At 40.4% G+C, this 26139-nt stretch overlaps 2 protein-coding genes across 3 annotated transcripts in view; one reads left to right on the top strand and one right to left on the bottom strand.

Annotated features, from left to right (window-relative positions):
• The window catches only part of MAF (MAF bZIP transcription factor), a 192375-nt gene extending 191155 nt beyond the window's left edge, over positions 1-1220 (top strand). The window contains exon 3 of the mRNA XM_074912962.1: positions 1122-1220. The gene's annotated coding sequence lies outside the window, so the exon portion shown is untranslated. The remainder of the gene's footprint in view (positions 1-1121) is intronic.
• A 130-nt stretch (positions 1221-1350) lies between these two features.
• WWOX (WW domain containing oxidoreductase) overlaps positions 1351-26139 on the bottom strand; it is a 529888-nt gene continuing 505099 nt past the window's right edge. Inside the window, exon 9 of one of the 2 annotated variants that reach the window (XM_074912958.1) lies at positions 1351-2433. In XM_074912958.1, coding sequence (XP_074769059.1) covers positions 2245-2433 — 189 coding nt within the window. In that variant the 3' untranslated portion in view covers positions 1351-2244. The remainder of the gene's footprint in view (positions 2434-26139) is intronic. The other variant, XM_074912959.1, reaches the window with a different exon arrangement.

Here is a 26139-nt window from a genome sequence, read left to right as displayed (position 1 = left end):
CACTGGCTCTATTGCTATATGAGAGTAATTCTGTTTGGCTGTGAAAAGGAAGAAAAATGGACATGTGAAGGCTGTTGCACAGGTGACAGAAGTTAATCAGTTTTTCTTCCTAGCTAAACTCTAGGCAACACAAGGAATCTGACTGTAACCATCACCTCAACTTGCAAACACTTCAACCTATGCTACTAGTTTTCAGACATTACACAATACCAGCACAGACTGAACAACACTTCTAGGAGACAAGAAATAACTTTTTTTTTCTATTTTTTTTTTTTTTCCCCGAAAAGGCTGAAAAGAGGTGTTGTTTGTTCTGGAACGGACCCTTTTATTTCTTTATTCCACCACATATTTCAGTGCAGGAGCAAGCTCATTAGGATGTACTGGCCTTGGGGAAGGGGCTTGCTGCAGATAGTAGAGGAAGACACATGGGCAGGATTTCTTATTTACTGGAGGATGTTGCTACCCTGGTGGCACAGTAGGTATAAGCAAGGCCATAAATTTTTACAGCTTTTTTAGGAATGACTGTGGCAACAGGTAAGGAAGTGGCCGAGTAGGGAGCGGCTTAGGCAGCACTTGGGCAGAGCTTGAAGGGCTTTGGGGGATAACCCCTCATTTTCTCTGTGTAAAACCAAGTCAGCTAATTCACCCCAGATCTGAGGGCAGTGGCTCCCAGGTTCCCCCTGTCCACTCAGAAGAAATTTAATTTCACAGATTGAAACTCTACTTCTAGATATTTCAATCCTTATGGGCAGAAGAGACTAAACACCACCTTACCTGAGAAGAGCTCACACTAAACTAGAATTAGCTGTAAACTCAAAAAAGATAGTCAAACCAAATTGTAACATATGACTGTAAGGTACAGCTGTTACACTGCAATATCATAATTCCTTACAGAAGTGTGGTGGGTTCTCTGATGGGAGGATGCGATGTCTACTTCTTCCAGGTGAATGTGTGCTTTGGCTGTAACACCTATTCAACAACTAATCAAATGCATTATGATTGCAGACAAGAAAAATCATGGAAGGCAGACTGTTAGCAGTAAATCATAAATAATAAGGGGAACAAATAAGTTTCTATTAACGTTGTGCCCTTTTATTTATTTGTTTATATTCTGTCTACAGAAAATGTGATGCTGGACTGGGGATGGCTTAGGACAACCTTCTGGCGTGAAGACAGCTACAAAGCACAAAATACAAAAAATGAACTCAGAAAGAAACAAGAAAAAAACAGCGTTTTCTTGGCATCGACAAGAAGCTCTTTATTTTTCCTCAAGTTTTCTTTTCTAAAAAAAAAAAAAAAAAAGGAACTAAGACATTTGCAGAAATGAGACAAACTTTCTCTTCCGGTGACAATATTCAAGCAAGCATGTTGTTTTATTGAATTTTAATTCAAACAAAAAAAAAGATATCTGGAATGGGATACAGTATCAGGAGAACTGAGAAACTGTGAACTTTCAAAGGAAAAGAACTCCTTAAAACTGTGAACTGAGAAATGGACAGAAATACCATTTAAACCCCTGATTATGCTCTGTGTGTTCTTAAGGAGACAACATCATCTTTGCTAACTCGACGGTATTTAAGGAATGGTTTACAACGTATCTTTTATTATAATCTTTTAAGAAAAAAACAGAAATATTTAATTGGCTGCGACTTTACCATTTCTGTTCAGATGTCTTCTTGCACCTTCCTTTTCTAGACAGAGCAGATATATTTGCAGCCAGCAGTCAAGGGCAGGAAAGATTTCTTTCCTTAATAATCTTTTTATTTGCCACACCCAATAAAATCTTTGTAGGGAAAAAGAATCAACACAACTACCATCTCCCAATCAATACCTAAAGCCTAACAGACAGTAATTATCAAAATAAAGAGGAAATCCCATATTGGGCTGCGTACATACCATTAATCAAAACAACAGAAAATATCTGCAGCATTGCTTTTCTAAAATAAGACAAAAGATGCCTCCTTGGGTTACACTTTGAACAGGCTATAATCAAAAGAAATAGAACCAGGACTAACTAAGCCCCAGGAAGCCGCATTGTCCCTTTAACCCGCAGTATTCCCCATTTCCCATTAGTACTTAACATTTTTCGCTATGTTGTGACTGCTATTATTTCATTTAACACTGGTTAATCTGTATCTGAGGTATATGGAAACCCTCTAGATGATAAGATTGGACAGGTTCCAGTGTTGGCAGTTTTCGAGCGTGCACACACTCGTGTGTTTTGATCCTTCCAGGAGCTCCCTGTTATTTGGACTGCCTGCCAATTCGTTCTTGGATCAGCCTCTCGCTCAGCTCCCAGAGGGCCGCGGCCGTCGCTTCGTCCTGCGCCTCCTGCGCCGGCAGGCAGCGGCAGCAGTTGTTGAAGTACATCCCTCCCAGGCCCTCCAGCTCCGCAGCCGTGGCACAGTAGACAGTTGTGGCAGCTCCTTGTTGCTGGAATTTAAAAAAAAAAAAAAAAAAAAAAAAAAAAGAGAGAGAGAGAGAAAAAAGCCTATATAAATATATATAGAGATATTTTATCATTGTAATTTTGACTGCAGTCCTTTGAAGCTGCGTTTTATGAAAGCATCAGTGAAAAGCATTGTGGCTGACAGGGTAACCAGCCTGGTGACAAGGCTGAAATCCTGTTGAAGGTGCTGCCCGCCTGCTGGACACTTACTTACAAAACACTTTAGGGAGGACTTTTTTTTTTCTTTTCCTTTCCTCTTAGAGCAAAAGAAAAGAAAAAGACAATCCTGAACCACAGCCCCAGTCCCAGGTCTTCTGCCCCTTTTCAATAAGAACCTGGATGGGCAGCAAGGAGAGTCTGGCCTGATGCAAGGGGCAGGGTCTGTCCAGGTGATGTTTGAAACCAGAACAGTTGAGTCTGGTTTAAAAGCAGCACCTCAAAAGTTCCTGGTTTCCCTTTGCAACAGAGAGCACTTACCATACCCCTCGGGTACTCCTGCTTCCTAATCCTGACCACCAGTGCAGGCTGATATATGTATTTTGTTTGTTTGGGTTTTTTAAACCTCTTGTACAAAATTAACCTGGGCACTCCAATTAAGACCTATCATGTAAAGTGCAGTCGGGATTGGTGCCAAACCTGCCTATATATCTTTGATCAACAGTTTCACTGTGGCAGTTGTCACTGCTGCCTTGTAAGAATGCTTATCTGCTGCAGGCAGAGAGAGGCTCTGATTTTACAGAGACACAAGGCTTTCCAGTGGTTTGTTTTTTTTTTTTTTTTTTTGTTCTGTAACAACCATTTTTCATGTCTTATAATGCTTTAAGAAATGGAGCAGGTAGATTAGAGGCTTTTGTGGATCAGGAGGTTTTTTCTTTTTCTTTCTTTTTCTTTTGCTTTTAAATACCAAGTGAACTTATGTTCAGAGAGGAAGAATGGGTTTCTCTGAATTTCTCAAACAGGAACCTGCAGATCAAGGCCACAGGCTTGGGACAAGCACCCCGGCACTGGCGATGGGCTACTCCCTGGCACAGATTAAAAGCGCGGTGCCAGAATAGCCGTAAAGAGGGCAAGAAGCTAGTTTGCTTAGTAAACTATAATTAAAAATAATAGGTGAGGACGCATAGCAAGACACAACACTAATTTAAAACCAGTACAGTTTATCTGGCATCTTATGATTATTTATGTACATCTTAGTCCTTTCTGTGGTAAATAATTACGAGCTGATAGGAATCAGAATAATAAGGCTGCCAAGTATGATTGAAAAAGATGTTGCCACATTAGGATAATTTCACGGGGAAAGAGAACAGGCTTCAATATCTCGTGATTTTTGATTTTCCTCCAGTCCTTTTTTTCTGGCCTTTCGTTGTCACAACCAAGGAAACTCAGGGTGCTCTTAGGGGGTCAACCTGCAGAAGACCTCTGCTTTGCATTCTCACCCTTCAAGGGCAGCAAGCAATCTAAAAAGCCCCAATTCTCCTTAATTGAGGCATCTCAATTTTGTAATGGCAAATATTTGTTTGCAAGACATGCATTTTTCTCAGAAGATGGGATTAAACTGATAATGATGACTCCACAGCTTAGAAATGATCTCCCATCACAAGGTAAACCAAAACTGTCTGTATTAAGTATTTTGAAAGGCATATATTTATCAACAGACCAAAATATTTTTAAAGTTAGTATAATACATAGTAATCCTCTTATTAAACCGATATCTTTTTTAAAAAGAGAGAAAGTATCTTAAAGGCAGTAGCAGAAATGGAAGAGAGTTCTACTAAAAATAATATTAATAGAGAACAATAAAATTCCTATGCTCATTTGAACTATCCTATAAAGCTCCACAGCACAGGTATGATCACTGTATTCAGCTGTTTAGAATGATTCAAAGCCCCTGAAGAGTATTATTAGTTTTTTGCAAGCAATTCAACTGGACTTTTATTAGAAAGGTAAAATTAAACTAAATTGCTCAATGCAGAGTGAGAGCCCTTAAGCTATTGCTGAAAAGCATCCATCCATCCAAGCTAAACTCAGGCTAGCTCTAATAGAATTCAGCTAATTCATAAAATGGAAGTTTATCAGAGCAGTTTAAAATCCAAACCAAACAATAATTTATCTTTTCAAATGAGTCAAATTTGACGACTTTTAAACAAAATTCTCAGCAGGCAGAAAAACATCCCACAGTATGACAGCAGTGCTTTATACTTCGAACATTAACACAACCTAGACTCCAAGAGAAGAGAATAGTTTTCCCTGTGTGAGCGTAGGATATTTTCTTTAAGCGATAAAAGATTATGTGGCTGGAAGCCCAAAGCACTTTATCTTGCAATGCCTCCAGTGTTTCACTGAGAACTGGATGTAAGCAATGTGCCATTTGCTTTTTTGGCTGTGTATATCTTTACTTCTTTCTAAATGTTTCAATCATGTTGGCTGTTTTAGAAGAAGAAAGTTCAATGGCTCTACCATTGAAAGAAAAGTACCTTTCTTATTACTTAAGAGAAATGCAGTCATATTTATCCCTTCGTTGATAGAGGGTAAAGCTTTAATATCTCAGAATAATGAACAGAGATGAACTCATCAAACCTAGGAGTTTCCTTCAGACAGCAAAACTCCAAAACAGAAGGTAAATCCCAGATTCTCAAAGCCATTTAAGCATCTAATTTCCTTTGGTGAATGTAAGCTAGTTGCATTCAGACACCTGAGGATTTGCCTAAGTGACTTGCCCAAGGACAGAGAGGAACAAATGTCACAGAATCGCAGCAATCAAATCACAATTTGGGTTGGGAGGAATGTCAGGAGGTCTCCAGCCCAACCTCCTGTCCAAAGTGGGATGCCTAGGAGCCCCATATATGCCATGCTGAACGGGAAGATCCTCAGGGGACAAATTCCTCCTTTGCATCTATGACTCGGATACCACAAACCTCTGGGAAGAGCCAGAGCTGTAGACAACTGCAAAATGCCTGCGCTGCCAGCCATGTCTAGCCAGGCTGAGAAACTGCTTAGTTTCTCAGGAGATATTGTTTATCCCTCATGAACAGTCTTTTGAATGACATCTTTATATGTTAGGCCTTATGACAGTTTAATAACAAGTTTTAATTTTTTGCTCATCAGCTTTCCTGTTCACATATCATCAGCATACGACAGGAGAGGATGTTAGGGAATCTAATTAGTAAACAATTCCATACTGCTGATACAAGATGAAACATTCTTAAACCGATAAAAAGAGCACTTTAATCACTGTTGAATGACTTTCAATGCCAAGCAGTTTGTGCCATGTCAGAACATAATTTGAAGAAGATTAGAGTACTATATAAAAGAATTAATGTTAACAACTTCGTTAAAAAATGTCTTAAACAATGAGCCTGTCAGTTGTCACAGACTCTCCCTGATCTATTGTGATTAACGTGTCTAACGTGTCGTATTCCCCCCCCCCCCCCCCCCCCCCATTTTCAACTGATAAACAATGCTAAAAGCACTGGGCAACCTAAACATTTTTTTTTCCATACGTCCATCAGTTGTTCAGGGTGCTAATCACCAGAGCTGGGGGTCAGCCTTCTTTAACCTGCAACAAAGGCAGTGGGTTGCAATGATGAATACACAGGATAAAGAATTTGTGAGAAGCCCAACTGAATCTTTAATCATGCCTCAATGCCATTTCCGATCCAGTCAAACATTTGAAAGCTGCTAGGCAAGCACCACGCTATCAATCTTTCTAGCATACGTAAAATTACCCGGGAATCTTGTTTTGGATTAAGTTGAAGAGTGTCTTAGTAATAAGGGTTCATCATTCTCTTCCGCAAATCATTTGTCAGTTTTGTAATGCAATCTTCAACTGCAGCAGGGTGGGATTTATACAGCAGTTGCTGTTTATTTATAGTTGAGGCTCAAAGATCTAAATTATCCATCCTTCCAAAATCCTTTGTTGAGATGAAAATACTAAGTAGCTACTAGTTCATAGGCACTTATTTCATAACTGCCAGCTGTCAATTTATAACTGATGGCACTGAATACAAATTCATATTGAATATCTTAACAGTAAAAGAAAAGGGGTTCTTGAGATACAGTATACGGTAAAGCCCTCATTAATATATGTAATGCATCCGTTAGGATTCTAAGATACCATTTATGTTCCTGATAAGAAAACACATTACACAGTTAATGTTTAGTTTTCAGATTTGTCTACTTTCAAATGCGTGTTTGTTTACTAAAACTGGATCCCTGTTCTGAAGCAAGTTTGCATACCAAGCATATAAATAATAGAAACAAAGCCATAACTTATCTATATATTTATCAACCACAGATGAATAAGATCCACTCTAAACTCTGTTAAGGGCACACAGATAGCACTAAGCATTGCCTGCCAGTGAGACTGGGATCAGCTTCTTTGAAAAGGAGGTTTTTATTTTCTTACGAAAAATTAAGGATAAAGGCCAGTTATCTTGATAGCCTGAGGTTAAGTTTAGCACAGTGCATTTTAAAAGATGGCCAGTGGAAAGAGGTGAATTCAAAATGACATGAAAGGTGACCATTTGTGACAAGGGCCAGCAAAAAGCTCAAGTGAAATAAAAAGGCAAGTGCTTCCTTAAAACTCTTCAGGCTGTTCCTGTTATTCATCTCAGGACTATTAGACAAAGCCAACACATCCCTAACAAAAAAATATCAGATCCACACAACGGCACTGTGAACATACCATTTATAGCGGAATAACTCATTACACAGCAGTGTGGAGATGAGGTAGTATGAACATATTCCAGATCATGAAACCAACGGGGTCTCCCATACCTTCTTTGTGCCTCTGAAAAGCACCCTGAAGAGTTCAAATCCGTTCTGCTAGAGAGGGAAAAACTCTCCGCCAGCTAGCTTCAGCAATGGTCATTTCCTGATTTGATGAGAAATATAAAATCTCCCTGGAATAACAAACAAAATTTATGGAGCCTATTTCCACAATGATCCGTTCCAAATTGTCCAAACCAAACCCTAAAGCTACAGCTGCAATTTTATATTCCCCAAGCCTCTTCTTCACCTGGTGTAAATCAGCACAGGTCCATTGCCTTCTCTGAGGCTCCACGGATTGGCACTTGCTGAGGATCAGCTTGCTGCAAGCCTGACGTCCACGTTCAGGGCGAGTGGCTGCAGGGACGTGCTGCGTGGCCGGCTGAGCTGGCCACGGGCTGCCCGCAGCAGGCTGGGGAGCCACAGCTCCAGATTGCGGCTCAGCAGCCCAGCTTTGGCTTCTCTCCTGGAAGAAAACTGCCCTCAGATGGATTTGTTTCCTTTCAGGACTGCTAGCAACCCCCAGCTGGGATTGTGGCACAGAGTTTTCTCAAAATACACTTATTCCTTTCTCTGTAATGGTAAAAAGTTTCAGCAGATGACTTGAATTGGTAGTTTTTCCCATCAAACCCCAGTCCTTGAGAACAGCGTGATGACTGACCTCTTCTGAAAAACACTACCAAGTGTAAAATCCTCATGTCCTCATTCAACCTTGAGGATTCCTCAGTGTCTGAAGTGCTTTTAGGAGCAGTCTTAAGAGCTGTGTGGTGGTACTGGCTGTGTCTGAGGCCAGTCATAGCTGAGGAAGATACTTTTCAATGCCAGGCGTTACTTTGCTCCATTTCCTACCAGGGTAACTCAGAGCTGTGAGGAATAGTCACTTTTTGTAAAATGCAATGAACAAGTTTTAGTCTCACATGTGAGATGACAGGAGAACTGTTCAGTTCCTGCTGCAGTCCTCTTACTCAGATCAATCCCAGATGCACAGTTATCTCATGAGTAACACTCAGAATATGTATGTATTAGTCTCCTGTAAGAAAACAGGATCCCCTGATTGCTTTTTCAGCAAGGAAATATGAAATTGAGACCTGCCTTTGCTATTTTGGGTGAGTATGATAAACTGAAATCATATCTGCAGCTAAAAAAATAAAACTTTGAAGCTGCCAAATACAATCTAAATAACAAATTGGGATCAGTTGACTTCAGGTCCCATCTCCACCCAAGTGCCAGGAGGAAAACGTGACCTGAACTGACTCTGTAATTACAGTCTTTTCAAAGGTCTCACCCAACCACATCTAAACCAGAGATTCTCAACCACCTCCCCTTCCCCCATCACCACATTTAAACCAGCAAAGCATCTCTTAGAAGATAATACAACGGATAAACCGAAATCTATAAGGTCTGCTTTTTTTCCTCTGATGTATGCCTTTTTCAACTAATTCCCAACTACGACGACTCAAAACTCCATCAACTTTTCTACTTGCAAAGCATAGTTGGTTTCAGGCTGTAACTTTTCTTAGCATCAGTAAGACCTTTACACATTTACAGTATTCTTTACATACATTATAGAAGATAAGTGTGCTATGTTCTTTGAGTAAGGAAACTGCAGTAGTTCACAAAAGAGGATTTGTTTTCAACTGCCGAGGCATTAAGACCTAGTGATTATTTCAACTATTCAGTATATGCAACTATATTTAACTTACATTCTGGGTTTTAAGTTTGCAAAAGAAAAATGTGTCCATTGTAATAAATGTATTTTGATAATGCACCATGTTGTTTGTGTTATGCAACACCCCTTATGTTCTCAATTACGACAATGATAGCTCTTGAAAACTTCCAACTTCCAACATCCAGTGTCAAACAGCTTGTCTGCAATCATTCCACAGGAGAAAAAGAAATACAGTACAGGACGTCAAGTCAGGAGAACCGGGTTGGTTTTCTCTTTCAACTTTTACTTCCCTAGTGAACTTCGTCAAGTCACTTCAACTCCATGTACCTCACTTTTCCCAGCTGTAAAATGAGGAGAGTAGTATTACTGACCCACCTCACAGGGGTGTTGTGAGGACAAGTTCAGATTTCTGGAGTGCTTTCACACTTATTGTTGAAAAGCACTGTGTAAGTATAAACTGTTATATTATAAATCATTGTTAAAATGTTTAGAAGGTGTAGAACAAGGTTGACAAAAATATCTGACAAAAATGTAATTACCTTTTAAAATCATCCTTATTTTTCTCTATTGTATAAACTTTTCTTTAATCTGTGAAGCTGTCTGCTACACCAGGCCCTATTCCAGTCTCTTCCCTTTCTTTTTGCCCAGCTCACACAGAACTTGGTAAAACTCTTATTAGCCAAAACACCATCGAATTCTTCAAAAATGGATGCTTTGGAGGGAACCAGCCCCTGAAAGGGTGATCCATGGGTTCATCTTTCCTACCCTTTGCATATGCTACGAAGAGCCAGCATGGCATACCAGGGGTGGCATTCAGTTGCCTAACGTGGGTCTTAAGGCATCTGAGCTGCCTTAGAATATTCTGCATGCTCTACAGCTGTCCTTCAGGACACACATCCCCCATAGGTCTCAAATAAAACCATACGATGTTTAAGACAGCACCAGATACCTATGTCCATGCAACCTAATTGCTCTTACCACAGCACCTGGAAGGGAGCTGGTTCCCACAGGGAGCACCGTATTCCTTCCTTTCCCCAGTATCTTATTAAAGTCCACAATCAGCTTCTTAAAATTGTTTCAAGCCTGACACACAGCCATCTTAAACTTCAAAATGAAGGTTTTTTTGATGAACCATATGGCTTTACCTTGCCCAACCAGCACGTCAATGGCAGGAGCAGCAGCAGCCCGGCAGGCTGCTCACCCTGGCCCTTTCACCCACATCACATTTCCCCGCAGATCACTTCTGCATTTTCTTCACATGCCCGCTGAACTCCCATTCACACCCGATTTACACTTTTAAGACATCACTGCCCCACTGAAGTGGCAGTTTTGAGCACTGCATGCAAATTGCTCCCATCCAGTATTGCTTCTGTTTTCTTCTCACAAGCTAGTATGGAGCAGTGGAGCGATACTGCAGCTCCTGCTCATTTCTGGATTTGGAAAAAATCCCCGAGGAAAATTATCGATCTTCATTTCAGAGTGCAATAGGGTGCGATCAGGGTGACCATATTATGTTGCTGTCCATTGCTTGCCCCCTGCCCTATGTGCCAATGCTGGTCAGTGGAGTGAGAAGCAAAGAGCATGTAAGAGACAGTCCTTGGGCATCACAGCACCCTATCAGGAGCTGACCGTACCTGAAAATCTCTGCCACCCACTTTCTGAGATTTTGTGATGTACATTTATAGAAACATGAGTCCTATCACGACTTGTCAGCCACTATCAAAAATGGAAATCCTATGGAGGATATTGGAAATCCTCCTGAAACACATAACTTGCCAGTTGAGGGCAGATTCTTCTGGGCAAGGGTAATTTGAAGAGTTGAGCAAACAGATTGTTGACAATAAACACATCCTGCCAAAAAGACAGATTAGATATGCTGCTGCAACTGTATCATCAGAATAGGGCTGGCTGGTGTTTGGGGCATATGTAGATGAGAATTTGTTGAAATCACTTCTGTTATTAACTTATGCTGACTTGAAATGTTTTATGTTTTTGCTGTATCTAACTTTAATTACATATATACTTTATATAAATGTATGTATACATACGGTACTGTATATGCTGTATATATTTATATAGCTTTTTAATACTACTACTAGTCAAAATTTAGACTTTTTCATACGCAGTATTGCAAAGAATGTCATCACAGTACTGACATTTGGCTTCCTCCTTCATTACACAGATAATTTTTTTAGACTGACTTTCATTTTAGATATGAGTGGAAAAAAAACCCCAAATCCTACACAAAACAATGCTTTTTAAGCAAGTGACCTTTTGGGACAAATATTTAACAAGCTGTTTGTTTAGGTTTTAAAAATAAAGACTGCTTTTCATCTGTTGATACACACACATATGCACATACACACACATTTCAGTACTACAACGCATTGAAAAACCACAGGGTGTAATGATGGGGACGTATCATGGTAAGAAATTAACTACTAACTCTGTCTTCCAGAAACTAATTAAGGGAATGTATTTTGCAATAATACAGATCGAGCAAACAGGCCTCTAAACTCTAGGCTTAGAGCTGTAAGCCAGGCACTCCTGTATTATGTATGTGTGATTTTCATAGGTAGCCTGCTGTAAAGTGTGCCCTGTTAGTGCATCTTTCAGGCTCAAAGACACTGGCCTTGTTAATATTTCATTTAGTACATACTGTAGAGTCTCATTTATATTACTTCTATAATTAATGGTGATAGCTTAGGCACTGCCTTTACAAGGAGAGATCCCTGTATGTTGGTCGATGGATAATGAGAAACAATAGATATTTCATTCACCAGCAGCTTGTTGCTAGTTAGTAGGAAATTATCGTGTGTACTGTTGCTTTAATTGCCAGGGTAAATAATGCTGCCGCTGTGTTAGTGAACATTTTAAAGCACTTGATGCAAATAGACTAGAAACAAAACACAAAAAAAATTTTACCTTTATTATGCTCTACCTTAGCATAGGGAGTTAAAAAGGTATGTCTTAAAACATTTGCGTTCTATCATGCAAATATATCTTAATATGCATGTGCTGACTATTCAACTACTGTATTTTAGGAAATACAATTATGCTGCCTTTCTCTTCTCCTATGTAGACTGTAAATAACTGTAGATCTTTCTCTTGTTTTCCTATGTAAATATATGTAAATACTAACAAGCTATGCATGCTGATATTCTAGGCAATTTCAGGTACTTTTATAATCTGAAGGCATGTACTTGAACTGGTTTGTTAAAAAACAAAATCAACTCTCGCAAATCCTTTAAAGCTCATTAGAAATTAAAGATTTCTTACTAGACTGGTTCCTTCAATCTCGGTTGCTTTTTTGTTTATTTTTTCCCTGCTTTGCCAATGTTGTCTCCCAAGACCCGCCACCAAGGACGCCCACTCCAAGGCTGTTTTCTCCAAAGCGTGGAGTCCCATCTCAGGATGCGATTCATTCCCCAACCGAGGATGTGCAGCATTTAGATTCAACACCATCTCCATCTGCAAACCTCAACAGAGACTCAGAGAGGGGAGAAGTCCATCCCCTTTGCTCTGACCTCTCCTTCTGTTTAACGATGTTTTCTATTTCATTTTCTCAGCCCCATAATCCATCAAGTAAGGATCTAATACCACTAGTGCCAGGACTGGGTTTGAGGGCAGATCCTGTTGAAGCCAAGAGCAGTCCCCACGTCTTTGGCCGTGTCTTTGCTCTTTGGCTGTGCTGCAGTCCGGCTGCTCACTCAGACATGCTCCTCTGTTTGAACATACTTTTTATGTTTCTTTTTCTAGCATGTTTATGACTTTGACAGACTGTGAAAATAATTTGATAAATAGCTTGATAAATTTTCCCATCTCTTCCCTTCAGTGCTGTAACACTGTTTGTGGGAGCCTTTCAATTGAAGGAGTGTGAACAAAAATGAAATTACTTAAGCTTATAAATCAAGTCACCTCTTGCATACAAATCTGGAGGCAGGGTTTCAATTTAGCTCTCTTCTTCCTTCTTTTTCTGTTCATGTAATAAATGAAGATTCATATGAGGAAAATAGTAAGAAGAAAGAAGAGATACATTTATCTCCCAATACAGTAAGGGGAAAAAAATAATTCCTTCTACATTATCTATGGAAACTAAATGCAATGACAACTTTTTAATTGAAAGAAAACAGCTTTCATGTCTGAAGATGCTTTTTCCAGAGTAGATGTATAAGAATAAATACATTAATTGACAGGATCCTTATGACTTTTTTAGTTCCTCAAACTTAGCTTGGTGTCTGGGGAAGATCTTTTTTCAGCCCTTGAAGACTCTTTTAAGATGAATGTTTAAAAAGCTGAGCTGACATGGGCATTATGTTCAAGTGCAAGCTGTACTATTCTTTAATAGAGGGCGTAGAAATGGTTCATAGGATTATTATCTTTCTCCAGACAAAACCCATTACCTTCACACTAGGAGGGAAAAGCTAGTTTTTAACTTATATAAAACGGAATCAATTATCAATATCTTTGCATGGTTTCCCAGCTCTGCTGGAAAGCAGTCGCAGAGCTAAACACACAGAGCCATTTGGCAAAAGGGCTTCTTCCTATGCTGGGCTTCTTGTTACACCTTTCATTTAATAAAAGCACATCTGCAGAAGCGAAAATAAGTAGCAATGATTTGTATGCAGGGCTTCCACCCTGAATGTCACAAGAGGAGACAGGAATCACATTTGCAGACTGATCGCCCGGCTACTGTTACTTTAGACTTCTTCCTAGTAAAAAGTGAACAAGCGAATAAAAAGCGGTCATCGATGCAAAGTCAAATGCAGTGGCAAACAGCAGTCCAGGTCAGAGTATCCATACAGCCTGTTGTCTTTGGTGTGGAAGCAAAAATGCTCCTTCAGCAACCTCTGCCATACAATCCTTACCATCCAGCCTCTGAATAATCCTTTTGTTGGCTTTACTGGGGGCTTTTCACAGATGTTCCCAGTGAGAAAAGGAAAGCCAGAAGGTTAGTGGTGGCTTTTCATGGTGAAAAAGTCCAAACATGCCTATCGCTTCTTAAACTACTACAAATAAAAGTCTTATTTCTTTCAGTAGACAACATCTAATCTACTCCAACCCTGTGTCCCTCAGCAGAGGGATCAATAAATGAATTAGTCATCCTTAAAAAACTGTGTCCCCTGCTACTTTAGTAGCACATGCAAACTCTGATGCACATATAGGTGCAGTATGTGCAATTTATATAAAACATAATACTCTAGAAGATGGTAATGGTGTTTGGGAAGGAAACGTTCGTTATTAGACTCTTATCTATTTATCCCATTCATGAGATATGCTTCTACAAAGCGCATAATGATAAATGGCACATTTGCAAATTATCTTCTGAGTGCTGATGAGAAATCAGCAACCTGCGAGTTACCATGACTTTGAATGAGTACACTCCACTGCAAGTCTCGTTTGCCGAGATGCCTGCCAAATGAGTGCATTAGTATATTAGGAATCTAATAAATTGACTAACAAGCATTTGATGAAAAATAGCTGTACCATCCGTTACAGTTATCATCACAGCCAACAAGGCTACTGGGGTTGGGATTCTGAAGGCACCAGCTGCTGATAAAAGAGATGTTGCCGTGCTGTGCCACGCTCTCAGCAGCATCTCCCTCACTAACAGTGCATCGTAACAAACTCTCAGCAAGACATAGGACCTTCTTTACTTAAGCTTTCCTGTGCTTCTTCGTGACACTTATGAGGATTTAAACCCTCGCAGCCTTACTCAGTCTTATCTTTTCCCTTTCCATTGCAGAATGTAGGATGCTGGGATGGTGGAGAAAACTCTTCTCACAATCCAGCACTGACTGAGTTTCTCTACCTGGGAAGGAGCTGGAGGAGACACTTTCTGTTATGCAGCTCAGCACTGTTCAAACATGAGAGACTGTGTTCACATTCACCATCTGTAAACTTTAAGCTTATTAAATATGATCACAAACATGAAGCTAAAGGACCAGGAAGGCTTTGGCTATATTCACACTCAGCAGACAGGCACTGTGTTATTTAATGGCATGCAGTCAAATTAGTTTCAGGAGTGGCTCAGAGTCCTACTTCTAACTCAGGGTCCTAGTAGAAAAATTAAAAGTCAGGCAATAAATTTTCACACAGCACTTCACCTGTGATGTTCACGGCTTTGCTGGATATTTAAGAAGCCCAATTCCCTTTGTGAGTAAAACCGATGATCCCGCCTCCTGCAAACGTCCTCCCTGTCTGGGAAGGAGCAAGCACCCAACATGTTCAAGTCCATGGGACTCGCAAACTTGAAGCAGGGCAATTAAACCCCAGGGTTGTCGGTGTGCAGAGCCCTGTGGGAAGGTTTGGCTGCTCTCCCCGGCAAGCCCCGCACAGCCCACCCGATGCACTGTGGGTGCTCACCACTCCCGCCGACGCCAGGGAGAGGACGGCGGCACATGGCAGATCGCAGCTACGCTTTGTCCTGGCAAAGTCTGTGTGAGTAAATTATGTCTTTTCAGGCTAATTAATTTTAGTAAGTGCAATACACCCTTACATTCAAGTTTCAGAAATCTTCTGCGTGCCGCTTAATTTGTTTAAAGTATAGAGGAACCCAATTCATTACAAACGTCCATTTATCGTCTGCCGACAAATCCCAGCAAACACTTTAAAACTACGCACGCGTAATAAAAGCTCCTTCCATACCTTCCCAAATTGCATTTCTGCTTTTACCTGAGACATTTGCAAGATCCCCCAACTCTGTCAACAGTCGCTCTCCAGTTTTGTTTAGCTTATCATCAACAGACTCTGCTTTTGTGAGTGGACAAGTCATTTGAGTGTGCACCACAGTTATAATGGCCTGACTGACAGCTCAGCCAGATAAACACGAGAGAATAACAGACGTAGGAACAATCTGGGTATTCATTTTGTCCGTTCAACCGGGTTGAAAGGATTTGCCAGCCAAGGGCACAACACTTCAGGCTAATTTGCTCAGCCAAAGCACTGCCGGAGTGTAAGGCTGCAAGCAGATGACTGATGTTGGGGAGATCAGCGTCCCCAGATGAGGTACTTATTATTCACCTCTGCCTCACGGGAAATGAAAGCACTATTTATTCAAAGCATCCAATTGAAAGAGGAAAACATATAGAAATGAACTTTGTTACAAAACTTGAACCCTTCTTGCTGCTTCCCTGCTTCTGCATTCATTCCAGTTTCTTGTCCTCATCCACATCATCCTGCACACCGCAGTATTTTTCTTTCCTTGCTTCTTCTTTCCCCCATATGTTTGCTTCTCCTTTCCTTCACACATACTTTCCTTAGTCTTGTCTCCTGCTTTGTAGTTTTGATCCTATATCTGACACTGGGTACCTTTTCTTTGCTATTCATCTTCGTTTTAATGTTATATCTGCTTTGCAATCCTTAGAGGCTCAACTCTATTTTCACAGCGTCTGGTATAGAAGTGGGTGCCCAGAATATCCTGGATGTGTGTCACACACTAAATGCACTCTGCAATCTTTTGGCCAATATTAGCCCCATAGTCCAGTGGGAGCCATGTGGTAGCAATGTGCCGCATCGGTCACCACACCGTTATGGAGCCAAGCAACACAGGAACAGTGAAATGATGATGCTGTCTTTGTTAAGGAAAGTTGCCTCTTGCACGTGTTAATCATCCTGTGTTTAGAGTGACAGAGCCACAAATCCACCTGCTAATCACATAAATATAAATGATGGGTAGAACAGCCAAGCTTCTACTAAGAAAAGGTAAACACCACTCTGACATATTCCCTCAAGCAAGCAAGCAAAATAATAACAGTTTACAGTGCAGGCTTGCAAGTTTGCTCCCATTAATTAAGTTCCATTTTCCAGCATGTTGAGATTTAAGTCATTTTCTCCAGGATTGATTTCAACAACTCTTTTCTCCCACTGAAAAGCAAAGGCCAAAATCTGCTCCCGGTGACAGCAGCACGACTCTATCAGCTCCAGCAAACTGTGGAGCCAAAACACAAGATGTAGCAGTGCCGTGGCAAATCCCTGAGAATTTCAGGAGGCGGGTGTCCCGGCAGAGCACCCACAGCCCCAGTGTGGTGGGCTGGGAACAACAGCCCTCGCAGAGGTGACGCACTAACAGCCTCAGACACATCACGGGAGGAATGTAAAGTGCACCTGACATTTCTTTTGATCTACTCCTAAGAAGCATTAAAAGGCACATTAATGTGCTGCTTTAGTGTGTGCTCAGTGTGATAGTTGGAGACATAACTGAGCCTTTCACAACAGTCTAATTGGGGAGAAGAATAAACTTATTGTTTCCTCCTCTGGACATGCACCCTAGAACATAGGCAGAATTGACATTTGCATGAAGTATGTTGCTGTTTTGCATTTTAAATCCAGGCATGCTAAATGTAGGTTGAATGATCACTTTGACTATTATTAGGAAATCAGTACATGTCCAACAGTAATTCTACAGATGCAGTAACTGATACTGTCCAGCAGCAGGTTATCTTTCTCTAATGCTACCAAACACTGAAATTCAAATATACAAGTGTGTATGTGTGTGTATATATATACAAAAATTACTCACTTAAAATATCAAATGAACACTAATAAAGTATCTGAGCATACAGCTCCTACAGCTGCCTTTCATACATTTGTTTCATATTGTTCATGGAGATCCTCACACACAATCATACTGACGTTTAGTAACAGAGTTTTGTGCATTGAACTAATGATACTTCTTGACCTCATCAGACTATGACGCATCTTTGCGTCTTTGTGCTTCCAGTTGCCATGTCAAATTTCCTTTGCTCTTTTAAGACAACCACACAATGCACAAACTGCAACAACCAAGTAACAAAGAAAAAAGGAATGTAAAAAGAGAACATTCCTACTCAGGTTAATCACTAGTTCAGGTGTGAGTTCCATAGTAGAGGTAAAGTGAGGAATGACATTACTGGGGCATCCTAAATTTTGATGAAGACTACTTATTCCTTGATTCTATTTCTATCGGCTTAGGTGTGTGTTTGCACATCTGGCCAGACCTATAGTCAGCTGAACTCTATTTTCTTCTCTGTGCAATGCTCCTTCTTACATCTGCTATGCTGATAATTTATGTGTCCCTGATTAGCTCTATGCAACACCCTCAATGCTTTATCTCTGGAAGGATTAGAGGATTTATACTGCCTTCTTCATTTGTCTGCTGCACCTCTTTCCAGCCTCAGCTAGGCTCCTTGGATAGCATTCTGTGCTGCAGTACTAATGATGCCAATGCTGTTACACTAAGACACGCACCTCTTAAACTCTTCTGGCAAAAGACAGTCTAATCTGCAAGAACCATTAGCTTCCTTTTCTTGAAGCTCTTGCTCAATCTAGCCACAAAAATTGTAATGCAAGGGAAGAGGAGGCTGAGAAATGGGAGCCCAGAGAGCCCTGCTGCTTGGCTTGGCATCCTGGCGCTAACCGAAAAGCACGAACCTGCACTGCCAGTGCATGCCAAGTCCACTGCGAGAAAACAATGTGTCCTGATCAAATTAGGCAGGTAGATAAAAAGAAAAAGATTAGGGAAGGCAACTGCTCTAGGTACATAATAGGTGGATGCAGAGTTCTTCTGGATCAGGCAGGTGGAAACCCATGCAATTCTATTATTTTTGTACAATATTTAAAAAACACTGTCAGTTCTAGCTGGTACCAACTCAGGATCAAAGGAACTCCCTAACCAAGTGCACACATGCCACTCAATGCTTCAAGATCACTTTGAGGTTCTTCTTATCCCAGCTTTTGGATGTCCACATTTTTTCTTGACAACAGCATGATTTTATTCTTATAAACAAGCTAACATCATGCCCACCACAAAGATGAAAGAGTTTTTCTTAGGCTACTCCTCTAGCTGATGTTCAAAATGGTTTCTGATGAACCCATCTTTAAAAGTGGGGAAAGGAAAGAATCTCACTGGAACATCAGTAAATTGCCCTACATGAAAAAATTTGAAATACAAAACAAACATGTAGAAAACTCCAGGACTTCAGCTATAGCACACTAGGGCTTCACAGTCGTCCCTTTTAAATTGTCTCATTAAATAGACCTTTAAGAAGCAACCAATGTTGGGAATTTAGCTTTGGCAATATTTAGATCTGAGCTTTTCTGAGGGAACACCTAAGATGACCATCCAGAGGCCAGGGCAGAGGAGGTTGCTGAGCAGGGCATCCCCTGCAGTGCCCGGTGGTGGCTGCAGGAGGGAAGGGGAATGTGCATGTGCTGAGCCTGGGGAGATCCGGGCTGTCGAGCTGGAGCTACACACACCTCCACAGACTGAACGTGCACGTGTGCTGTCACTCAGAGAAAACACGTTATTTCAACAGGATACACATCTCTCCTGCTTTCGCCAGTAAGAGGAATGGAAATGTGTCTGACTTCTCAGCAAATGCACAGAAGATCCTTTTCAGTCGATACCAGCCAGTTGACTCTATCTCAGTATTTTTCCATTTGCTTCATACAAGTAAAAATGATGGTCTGTAACAAGATCTCAATCCCCTGTTTTGCCACAATGCCATATCCTTCTAGGAGAATACTCTTTTGACAATAAATTTCTATTAAAGTGCAATATGCTCTTAAGTGGCATAATCTTTTTCAGTTGGCAACATGTGAAATATATTTATGTTCTGTCCAAATGCTTTATTTGAGCTGTACTATCTAACTTTCCTTACATACTTTTGATCACTTTTTTCAGCCTAGTTAGATTATAGAAGGAAAAATATCACTCAGTGGTGTAAATGATACATACCTAAAGGATTTTTAGCTCTTACATTCTGACAGGTCCAAAAGTGAATTTGCTGCAAAATAATGAACTTAAGTGACCCCTGCTGACTTCTCAAGGAATGACATTCCATAGGGAGTCCCATCTATGAAACAAACAGTTCAGGTACAAAATTAGTCCATTTGTCTCAGTTCTTTGGACTTTTTCTTGGAACAGAATCATTCTTCAGAAAGTTACTGGTCAGCTGAAATGGTACTATAGTCTACAGTTTGGTGTGATCCATATGATCATGAAAAAAAGGATAAAGGGCCAGATTTGAACCCTTGAAGGAGCCAGACACAGTTAATTTGTTTTTCAGGAGCATTATCAGAAGCATAGCTGGAATCTGAACAACTTATATCTGCCCACATATCTGGCTGGTGCCTTCTGGCCTTCTGCGTGATGTAAGGGACTAATAAAAGGTGGCAGCGCTTGATGTCAGATAGTTTGTCTCTGCCTTGTTTAATCATTCTGAATGGAGTGATGTTCAAGCCCAACTTGCATTCACTATTGGTCTGCGAGAGGGCTGCTGAGAGCTACTTCTCAGCAATCGGCTCAAATCCTTGGCAAGACATCTGTCAAGTACACTTTAGCAACCCCACAACCACGAAGTAAGAGAAGTGGCCTTCTCAGTTTAGATGCAATATTAAAGGCAGTTGACAGAAATCTTATATCCAGCTGCCTTTTCTCTCTAGGCTTGCAATCCTGATCCTATTAAAGTCAGTGGGAGCCTTGCCATTGACTTCAATAGACCAAACATTACAAACACAGTGTTCAAGATGGAATAAACACAACTGGATTACTCTCAAGACTCATTGAAAACCTAAAATCCCATTAGATTATCGAGGTATCTAATACTCAAGAGACACTTGAAACTGCAGAGGCTCAGGCGTTTCACACAAAACCCAGGATGTGTCCAAATGAGGTGGCAGCACTGCTATTGTGCTCGTTAAACTCTTAAAACACATGAGTTAGGCTTTCAGCACAAATCACGTTGTTAGGTCCGGTTGACTATAGCACAAACTTGATCAGAACATCTACACTCCAAACAAAAGAATTGCAAGTTCAGATTAACTTTCTCAGACTTCTCATGACCTCATTTGCAGTAGAGTTATAACTCGTTGACGCAACTTAATTGCAAATGCAAATGTTTATCCAATGAGAGAGCATACTTAAAAAAAAAAAAAAGGAAAAAGTTACCATTTAATTAACTTCATTTTCTGTGTTGGTGTTTACACATACTGAGATACCACACGTGCTGAAAATAATTGGGGAATGTGTCATAAGATGCATAAAACAATCCACTCATATAGGCATATGCTACAAATAGCTTAAAAGCATCCAGGTACTCTTGTAAACTGCAATAGCAGATAAGCTTTCCTTTTAATTTTTCTTAGACTAGGTGTTAGTGCAAGTTATGACCAAGAATTCAGCACATCCATTCAAATTATACCTAAAGCACTAAATCCAGCACAGCAGTAATTTCCTAGTCTTTCATACTTCCCAACTTAATGAAAAGAGACATTAATGTCCCAACCATAGATTAATTAGATGGAATCATTAAGAATTATTTCCCAGGTATCTTTTGCTAATACACATATTATCATTGAGCACTACCAACCCTGTTTGGAAGGTTAATGTTATTTTGGAAGAATATTTACAGTATCAGTGATAGAAAACCCAATACCTAAAAAAGTATTTTCCACCTGCAGCTATCTGTCATCCATCCCACACAAGCTTTGAAAGCTTTCCACTATCTGTCAAAACACAGGTTTTGATGCAATAAAGACTGTAATTATTGAGCATTTACAAGAAATAATATTTTCCCTCTGGTACGTGTTATAACAGTTGTTAACATGCAAGTATGAATACTAATGCTCCAAGCCCACCTATACTCTTCACAAATGATAAGGATTTTTTTGAATACTGATATAAAGGCAAGTATAATAAAAGAGCAAGATAAGACTGCATACAGGTCTTGAAAAGTAAACGTCAATCAGAATAAGGTTTTTAGAGGCATAAGAAGTTGATTTGAAGTAGAGTTTGGAAATAAAGCTGGCAATTAGATCCAGGGATATAAACAGCACTTCTTTTGTGTTGAAAAAACCCTGATCCTTTTGCAACCAAAATACAAGGCTACAAGATGTGTGAAGGAAACAATACTGAGTATGCATCAAAACAACTCTGCAGATGCCACGCTAGCAGATGGCTTAAGCTGACTGAATTACTGTATAAACATTTAACTGAAAGTTTGATTTTATAAGTGTGGAAATTATACAAAACAAAAAGAAAATGATTCTAAGAAGCACTTAAATTAGTAATTTGTAATTTTCTCTGCTAAGATGGCATAGCTCTGCTGCTTTGCAAGAGTCCTTTGAAGAGGGAATTCTGGAAATCTCTGAAATAAATTGCACACCGTAAAAGGGAACTCATATGAACACACAAAACTAAGCGAGACACTTAAAGGTAAATATATACCTTTCCACTGCTGTTGCAGCTCGAATTCATTCCAACTGCAAGTTAATAAAAATCTACACCCCTCCCCGCTCTCCATTTCCTCCTTCATGTCTAGATAACAAAGCCTGCATCTCTCTGTTTATATCTCAGTAACTTCTACAGCAACCGCTTGTCGTGTCACTTGGGCTCAATTGTAATATGTGGGCAGGAAGGGCACAAGAGAAAAAGGCTATTTGTGCATAGATACCTTCAACAAATACCAGTCAGAAAGCGGAAAGACAAAAATATACAGGAAAAGGGAGAAGAATTAATGCAGAAATAATGTGGCTTCTTGTTACAGAGTACAGCCTGGATAAAATAGAGTATCACTGTTGAATTGATGGGTTTGGCCTGATTAATGCTTAGACATGTGTCTCAGATGAAAGTTTTCTGCCATTTTGCAAAGAAATAACAGTGCAAAACAGGAGGCTGATGATGAGCACAGGGTCTTATCCTGCTTCACTGACTGTCAAAGCAATCTGTCCTCAACCTTTTCTAAAACAGTGACAATTTTTTCCTCTGCCTTTACTGGTGAGCAACCAGACCCCGAATGGTTCTAGCACTGAGTACTGCAACAGTGTCAAACCTGACCCTTTAAACACGGTGTTACTGCAGCACTGTCGGCATCAGTCTGCACAACATCCTCTTCAGACTGCTCCACAGCAAACCCAACCACCACTGCTGCCTGTGCTGCGTATATTTAGACTTCACCACTCAGAAGGCTCTACTCTTTTACATTCCCTGCTTCTGTAAAGACATTACTTGCTATTCCAGAACTGAGATGGCAATTGCATGGGGTGCAGACAGTACTAATAAAAGTATGTCAGCTTCTTCCTCAAAATCTCTGTTTTCCCAGCTGTCTGCATTTCAAACTTCCCATTTGGTATAACGATCAACAAGCGCTAATAACTCCTCCCTTTAAGCAGTTTCATTGTGCCAAGAACAAAATAATCTATCATCTCACATCTTAATACAAAACAATTTCTCATAAGTCTCTCTGCCTGATCTTGCCTCTTTTTCTCTTCCCATTCATTCCCTTGCTTCTATCTCCTTTCCTTCCAGTTCATCCATTCCAAACCAACCACTTCTCTGCTTGGGATTCCCTGATATCACAACATGGAGAATCTGGAAATCAAAATGATAAAAATATTCCCATGGTCGTTTAAGTGCACTTTGTTCTTCTGGGTAGGATTTTTAAATCTTATAATCAAAATGTTATTCTCTCTAACTTTTACCTGGTGTTTTCCTCAGAGAGGCAAAGGTGAGAAAACCCCTTGCTGACTGCCGTCCATAGGCAGCTCTGGATTCTGATCCCATGGGTGATTTAACTAAGTAACAGGTCCACTTTGTCTTGCTTCCCTCTCCACTTTCCTTTCTGTTTCCATTTTGTCTACAGTCTTTCTAGCTTTCCTCTCTCCCACCAAGAGAACTCGCCAAATCTAACTCCAGAACTGGTTTCAGGATTTGTATTTCTCTAATGTTTGACTGTGAAATGCAGAAGCTGGAGTTTGTTTTAGATGTCCTGGTACTGGAAAAGCTATTAAAAAACCTTATTTTAAAGAAAATAAACTCCAAAACTCTGATTCAATAAACCAGAAATCTGTATTAAAATGCAAAGAAAATTACATTTGCTGAGTGGGCTTCAAAAAAAGAAGTGACGCAGGAGACAAAACCCTTCATGCATAACCTATGATGATGCACATAATGACAGAGTGATGAAGTCCCACAGCATTGTCCACATGTGTGAAATCATGTCTAATTAATATTTGATGAGAAATATATTTGATAACAGGACAGACTTACAGTAATCAAACTATGATTGATCTATAAACACTCTACTAACAGAAGCCATTCTTGCATGATCTTTGCCTGCTTAAGCAAATTATCTCTAAATAAACAAGTAGTACACAGAGCTAAGGAAAATGTTAACCTGTAAATTGCCTGTCTATCTCTTCTCTCCTTGAATGTTGCTGAAACTGTAGGGCAGAGTTTTGTCATGATTTAGGTCATAAATCATAATATAAAAGGAATATTTAACTGGAAATCCAGGCATTCTGCTACAAAGAGTTTAATTCAACAGACTATAAATTTCTATTCTGAATGACTTTAAATATCTTCTCTGGGTACTTTTTACCTGCTGGTGTACTAGAGGAGTTAAAAAAAAAAAAAGGTACTGTGGAAAATTGAACTTTGATTATTATGGCCAGACACATTAACAGGATCGTCATTTGCATGCACTAAAAGCACATTTAAACCTTCCTTGTTTCCTGAGATGATCAGAAAAAAAAATTCAGATGAACTTTGCATTTTGAAACAAGTATCTTCATGCAAAGCTCCCTCTCTTTTTAGGATAATAGAAGTTACTGCATTTCTGCCATCATTATAGGAGCTAAAATACATTATTAAAACCTATAGTTCTGCTACAGTGTCGTAAATCACCGCTGCTATCCAGGTTCTAAATTTTAATTTCACTTCAATCAGAATCAATTATTCCGCTTGCCATCCCTGGCCTCTCACTCAGCGCTGGGGAAGGAACATCTGCTGGTGACACTGCCACCATGGGCTCCCACAGGCTGTCCCCAGCACCCCACCATCAGCTGCCCCAGCAGGGAAATCATCCAGTTTCACCACGGTCAGGGAGCCCATCCTTGCTCTGCTCATCCCTTCTACTAGAAAGCTGCATGTAGAAACGAGCTGCACGTCCCGAGAGGGACAAACGCTTGCACGCAGCACGCGTGGGGATCACCCCCACGAGCCAGGGGCCAGCTTGGCTGGGTGAGCTGCCATCTGCAACCGGGACGCACAGCCATTCCCGAGCCGAAGCGTGCCCCTGCTTAGCCTAGCTGTGAACTTTCGTGACGTGCAGGTTCAGAGGCAGCACACATGGGAACAGACACAAGCGTAACCACAGGCTTATGTGCAGTGACACCAGTGTCATTTACATGTCACGTATACTTAGAAATCTCTCTTGGCAATTGAGAGCGATGAAATCCTGTTGTACAAGGTATATTGCGTGTGACAACTGAAATTACAAGCAACATGGCTAAACTATGCTTTGAAAAGCTTCTGTAATTTATAGCTGATTGACAGATTTTTTACAGAGAAGACATGTATTATTCTTACAATAGGAATGTACAAGGTAGAAAACAAAGCCCTCGTATTCCCAAACAGTCCAGGCCATGGTTTAACAGGCAAAATAGATGCTGGTTACAGAGCGCAGGCAATCCTAACTTGTGTTGGTTTGCCACCCACACTTAGCTGAGTCATCCCAGTGGCTCTGCATGAGTAAATGCATACCAACACCAGGACTGCAATGAATTCCTCCCCAGTTCAGAGCTTAAATTCAACTTATTCTGAAACCAACAACTATGACAGCGTGGGAGAAAACAGGATGCCCACCCCTCTGCCTTTCATACAGCACAAGAGATAAAGGAGGAAACCAGTGTATGATGAAATGATGTATGTTTCTCATTAAGAAAAGTGACAGTAGCAACAGACTTTTAAAAAGTCTACTGGAGCCTTGACCCAGAAAAAATTTAGCTAGTTCCAAATGCGAAGACTCTCCTCAGCAGCAAGTTATGGACAGGACATACTCCTACAACTACACCCTAGTTTCTTTGGGGTAAGAGCCCCGGTGTCATCCATCTGCTCAGTGTCAAGCTCCTAGGGCATCTGGATGTCTAATGTACATTTATGTTTCACATTGCTGTGTACCCAGGAATAATTGCCATGCTAAGAAGGGTGAATTTCTGTGGATAGATGGTCTGACTGAAATTGCTTTGGGGAGCCAAGTTTGATCATGTAGAATATGTTCAGAAGTCCTTTACTGGCTGCTTCCATGTCAGGTAGAGATGATATCAACTCTGCCCCACGTCTTGCTGCTCATCATTACCTGTCTGCCAGCAGTTACCACCCAATACTATCTGCAGCCCCAGTTGCTCACCTAATCACTCCAGACTTGTTTCAGTTAAAGACTGCCTTAGCAGAGACCTATTATTTAAGCTGCTGAAGATACCAGGCTTATTTTGC

Source organism: Athene noctua, chromosome 9 (genome assembly GCF_965140245.1).
Source record: "Athene noctua chromosome 9, bAthNoc1.hap1.1, whole genome shotgun sequence".
In the NCBI taxonomy this organism is placed as follows: domain Eukaryota; kingdom Metazoa; phylum Chordata; class Aves; order Strigiformes; family Strigidae; genus Athene; species Athene noctua.
Note: the sequence above shows the minus strand (reverse complement) of the source record. Positions and strands in the feature narration are given on the sequence as shown.